The sequence below is a fragment of the Triticum dicoccoides genome, chromosome 7A (genome assembly GCF_002162155.2).
Source record: "Triticum dicoccoides isolate Atlit2015 ecotype Zavitan chromosome 7A, WEW_v2.0, whole genome shotgun sequence".
Classification (NCBI taxonomy): Eukaryota; Viridiplantae; Streptophyta; class Magnoliopsida; order Poales; family Poaceae; genus Triticum; species Triticum dicoccoides.
In genome coordinates, this window is record NC_041392.1 from 154538323 (window position 1) to 154544322 (window position 6000).

Below are 6000 nucleotides of genomic sequence, written 5' to 3' on the forward strand. Positions count from 1 at the left end.
GGTTTAGATTACTATGGTTTTGAGAAAATAATGCTGCCAAGCTAGGCCTACAGTTTTGGTAAAACCATAGTTTATAAGGTTGTGGTATTTCTTTTATCCAAACACCTCAAAATATTTTAGACTACGATTTTTCTAGAAATAGTGGTCTTGCAACGATACTACAAAAATACTTTGCAACCAATTGGGGCTTTGAAGTTTATGTTTGTTCTAAGTCATTTGACCAAATCTATAGAAAAATGTTCTAAGATCTACAACACGGAGTACTTAGTACAGCTATATTTCATAAAATATCTCATGAGACTAACTTGGTCTTCTAGATGTCAATATATTTTTTATATAAACTTGGTTAAACTTAAACAATATTGACTTGAAACAAACTCAAAACTTTAATTATTTTGAAACGGAGGTAGTATTATCTTTGTTGATGCTAAATGATACATGTGTCAATTGTTTGCAGATGGAAGGGGATGAGAGTTTTCTCCACAGGTTAAGCTTCGATGTCTCAGCACGAGTGCTCGCAATATAGACATTTGAAAAGTGGTCATTAATTAGGATTACAGCCGTTGCAATTATAAACTATTTGAATTATTGTTGAAATGGTAGTTACAAAATAATATTATAATATATGAGAGAGAACATAGACAATCTATGCGAGCTACACCGGTACACGACAAATCATGAAGTGGGTAAATCTGAGCAACTGAGGCTATATATAGTATATGAATGCATAGGCTAGAATATGAAAACTAACCGACTTTACCTACATATCTTGTATATAAATATGAATTCATATGGTGGAAGCATACATATGACACATGGAAAACAACATATGTTTGCTTTGCATCGCAAAGCCAAATGTTAGCAATAGGGTGGAGCATAGCATGATCAGTAGATATGAATACATTAACAAGAACGAGAACAAACCAAAAGTGTTCAATTTGGCATGTCATGGCTTGGAGTTCATGAAATGTAGCAGCTGTCACCACCTGGGCATGCCGCCCACAGCAAGATAAGTAGCACACAGTTGTAAAGTATAGCCAACTATCTCTATCTATCTAGCTAGCTCACATCCGTCCATCCATCCATCCATTGCCAGTAAGAACAAATAAACAAAGCCTAGAAAATGCCAAGGCTTCTCTCGCAAGTGTCTTGCCGGTGCACGCATTAGCTCCTATTTAGGCACCTCACTCTCATATCTCTAGATATCACTGAATTCCTTCCATAGATACACACATATCCATTGTTGTCCCCAATATTTGTTCCACCTCAGCACCCATTTCCCACAAAGCCTTCGCCATGGCAGACCACCTTCAAGTTCAACATCATCAACAACAACTGAATCTGCCACCAGGGTTCAGGTTTCAACCGACGGACATGGAGATCATCACCTTCTACTTGGTCCCCAAGGTGCTGAAGAAAGTCTTCGACACCACGGTGGTTAAGGAGGTGGACCTGAACAAATGTGAGCCATGGGATCTCCTAAATAAGGTAAACATGGGGGAGAAGGGGCGATACTTCTTCTCCCAGAAGGGTCTCAAGTACTCCACCGGGATACGGACCAACCGGGCCACGAAGGCCGGTTATTGGAAGGCCACCGGAAAGGACAAGGAGATCATCCACCCACCGACCATGAGTATCATCGGCATGAAGAAGACGCTCGTATTCTACAAGGGAAGGGCCCCCAAGGGGGAGAAGACAAACTGGATCATGCACGAGTACAGACTCAAGAGCGGTAAGCAACCCACACCCGGCCTGCCCGCTGACATCGCCAAAGCCACCACCATTAATGCATCTTCCAAGGTATTTTTAAACATTAACTATTAGTACTCATGACTCATGAATATGCATGTACATACATATCTAGCTACCGACCGTTGTTGATTTGCACTAATTTAGTTTATCTATGTTGGTAGGGGGAGTATGTGGTTTGTAGAATCTTCCATAAAAGCACTGGACTGAAGAAGGTGATGATGCCATCATCTGACATGTCCATTCCCATGTCCATGGGGGAAGAGAAACAACAGAGCTTTCTCAAATCTAGTACATTGATTCCTCTCATGGACTATGACATGTTGTCTTCATTGGCACCACCGCCTCCGTTGCCTGAAACTTCTTTGTACCAGATGCATACCTTCGAGGCCGGATCGTTTGCGATGGGCCGTGCGGTACTTCCGATGATGAACAACCATGACTTTGGTAACCACTACCAACAAATGATGGCCTCACCACAGTCATCGATGTCATCCTACAACCACCACCAGCAACAACAGATGATGGAGATGAGTGTAGACCAGGGCTTCATGGTTGGAGTCGATCCTGGGTATGGTTCATCGTCCATAGTGTCTCACGAGGACGTTGTGACCTGGTTGAGCAACAACAACCAGGGTAATGGTGGCATAGCAACCTCCGGCGAGATCTTGTCAATGAACATGGGCATGGATGGCATGTGGAAGTATTGACGATCATATGACTCGCGAGAACATATACATGTGTGCATGCATAAAATAATCATCCACCAGAAGATCGGTTGATATATACCAACATCTGTATTGGTTTGCGCCGCATTTCATTTTTCAGCATGATCACAAGAGAGTTTGTATGCATTGTCTTGCTTGGCATGCCTCTCTTGTGCTAGTATTGTCTGTATGTGTACTGCCATGTGTATGCACCACCCGCCGGTGTATACCTAGCTACATTTCCATGTTGTAAAATACCTATCAGTGTGTACATCAAGCATGTTTTTATCGTCTGTGGAATAAACTATTTTGTTTAATTATGAATATTTTCCTAGATGTATTATTGTGGATTTGATTACATATGTATAATTATTTGGAAACAAATTTTGGGCATGCACTAATAAAGAGAGATTCCCATCCACCCTACAAACTCTTACTTCCACTTTAATTTTTTAAATGCATTGGTTAATTTATTTTAGAAACTGAATGTGCATGTCCATTTATCCCCTATTGGTTTAGTTGATAAATGACAAATCCATCCCGTAAGTGCTAAAAGCGTAATAGTGTAGTGATTTGTGATGGTGGAGTTGCAACGAAATGTAAATAGCAATAAGTAAAAGAGTGTGATGTCTACTACGCAAATTTTATTCTTGTACACTTTCTTGGGCCTCCAAGTGTAGAGTTTTGTAGGACAGCAACAAATTTCCTGCAAGTGGATGACCTAAGGTTTATCAGTCCGTGGGAGGTGTAGCATGAAGATGGTCTCTCTCAAACAACCCTGCAGTAAAATACAAGAAATCTCTTGTGTCCCCAATACACCAAATAAAATGGTAAATTATATAGGTCTACTAATTCAGCGACAAGATGATGATACAAGTGTAGTATGGATAGTAGATATAGGTTTTTGTAATCCAAAAAATAAAAAACAACAAGGTAGCAAGTGATACAGAGCACAAACGGTATTGCAATGCTTAGAGACAATGCCTAGGGTTCATACTTGTGGCACCCCAGCTCAGAGAAACCGGAACGCCCCGTATTCCAGCTCAGAGATCCAGGAGAAGTCTTCTGGAATACGGCACCGCTTAGCATAGAACAAACTAGCTTTCTATTATTACACAAATATGAATACAAGGTCTCTGACATTACAAGGAATAACATCGGCACTGCGACACTATGCCATCCTCAGTTGCTCTATGCAAGCAGCAGAACAACTCGAAGCCAGCGGAAAAACAAAACTTCTAGTAGCGGAATAGGGACGATGGTGATGAACTCCACTCCGCAGGGACTCTGGCTGGAACGCTTATCCTAGCTCCCACGAACGGAAACCACGACAAGCAATCAAGCAATCACGGCATGACCTGCAAACTGGCATGACACGCCAGGTCAGTACATTGAATGTACTTGCAAGCTCACAATAACCAAAAGCATTCAAGACAAACAATAGCATGGCAATTACCGATTAAGCAGGAATTTATCATGAGATTATCATAATAACATGGCATGAACCACATGAACATGATACAGCTGGAATAATATGAGCATGGCATGAACATATATATCTGATGATACTAGCATGCAACATGATGACACTATATGCACCATTTATTCTGCTCGATTACCTCGTAACCATCACAGGCATCACTTACCAACCTCGGACATCACACGATCATCTCAGGATCAAATCAATCTTGGTATAAACAATACCATAGTAATCATTAAATGACCACAAGGAGCTTGATCTTTACCCACGATTCTCACACAACACCACGCATATCCCACATCTCGGTCTCCTCGATACCACGGTGATCATCTCATGATCACGAACGGAACCACTCTTGGTTCAACGGTTTACCTCGTAACCAAATAGTGATCATTCAAGGATCACAAACGGAACCACTCTAGGCTCAACGGGTTACCTCTTAACCAAACGGTGGTCATTCAAGGATCACATAACCAACTTATCTCATCATTAAACCGTGGTTGTTATTAAGCACATTATTATTATTACTGTTGACTCACAGTGTGACCGACACGAACTGGGCCCTTATCTGCGGGCACGGCTATCGATAGATTTAATATACACTCTGTAGAGGTTTACGTGCAAGGGAAAAAATGTCATTTTCACAGTGTCTAACCATAGTGAAAATGGAACCAACAGAACGGGCTCGACGAGACAAAGAAGTGGGCTTTAGATTCACCTAATTTGGAGTTAGGATCAAAAAGATATAGAGGTTTTCTGTTAGGGACCTATCTGTAAAGAAATCATCCCAAACAGGCCCTTAATGGGAAAAACAGAACGCGCCTTTCTGGGAATACGCTTCCCTGCAGAGAAAGTGTCTTTTCGCCCGATGAAGAAGTTGAATACGTTTTCGTTAAGCAAAGACGTACTCTCTGGAGTACACCTCCACATAACCACGTCAGCGGGCCGGCCCAGTCAGCGCGGAGAGGCTGATAGGCGGGCCCCAGGGGCGTGGTCATCGTTGTCATCATCTCGCCCACGCTCGCTCGTGCTCCAGCGGGAGGTCACTGGTGCGGGAGCTTGTCCGGCCAGCTCCGGCCATCGCTGGCGGTGCCCGACCCACCAGAATGAGCTGCACGGAGAGGCGCACCCGACTGGGGCAGTATGCTCATTGGAGAACACGGAGACGAGCGGGGCCGCGACCACGGCGGACGGCAGCTTCAGACGTCGATGGAACTCATGGCCAACGCCCACCCCAGAAAAAAGCAAAGAGTTGTGGAGGCTCATGGTGCTCCAGGTGGTCTACTGGAGGTGGAAGAAGGACGATAAGAGCTTGGGTTGGCGCTAATTTGGGAGGAGGTCACCAGCGGCAATGGCGACCGTGGGGGTCGGGGGGAGGCTCTGGTGCTCGAGGAAGTGACTAGGGAGATCTAGAGAAGGGAGGAGAGGAGGCTGATGTGCTCGGGAGGCTGCAGGGAGGGCTATATATAGCCGGGCAAGGGAGGTCGAGCTCGAGTGTCGCTGCGGGGATTGGGCCAACGCTCTGGCGATGGCCAGCGATCACGGGGAGGCGCGGGATCGCGGCGAAGGGGGAGCGGATGAGCCATAGTGGTACACAGTGTAGGAGGGGCTGAGGGCGCAGAGGGGAAACAGCCGGCTCCATTAGTGCTCGGTCGGCCATAGTGCGCCCGTGGGCGCGCAGCGAAGAACGCTAATGGAGGGGCTTATGGAGGGGGAAGTGGCTCTAGGAGGACGACGACGATGCGAGGAACCCGCTAGACAGGCCCGTGCTCTCTGAGACGCCGAGCAGAGAAGGGGCCCGAGAAAGAAGACGCCCTGGACGCGGCCGGTGCATGCCAAAACGGTGGTCACCGCGTGCACTGGTGCACACAATGCCACGAGCTATGGCAAAAGATGTCTAGGGGTTAGTCCTTCCAGGGGAGGTTTCAACTGCGGTGGTAGCTCGGTGAAAATCGCTTTGGTTAAATGGTAATCCACCTCTGAAGTTTACTGCAGTAAACTTGAACGTGCACTAGTGATCAACACTAACTTGGTTGGGTCCAAAAAGTTTGTCTGGGTGATTAG

General features: G+C 45.1%; 1 protein-coding gene across 1 annotated transcript; it reads left to right on the forward strand.

Annotated features, from left to right (window-relative positions):
- The first annotated feature begins 1172 nt into the window (after nucleotides 1-1172).
- LOC119330677 (NAC domain-containing protein 92-like) lies at nucleotides 1173-2786 on the forward strand. The gene is made up of 2 exons (XM_037603793.1): nucleotides 1173-1800; nucleotides 1914-2786. Exons 1-2 carry the CDS (start codon nucleotides 1297-1299, stop codon nucleotides 2457-2459), a joined length of 1050 nt encoding a protein of 349 aa, XP_037459690.1. The 5' UTR covers nucleotides 1173-1296; the 3' UTR covers nucleotides 2460-2786.
- Nucleotides 2787-6000: the final 3214 nt, after the last annotated feature.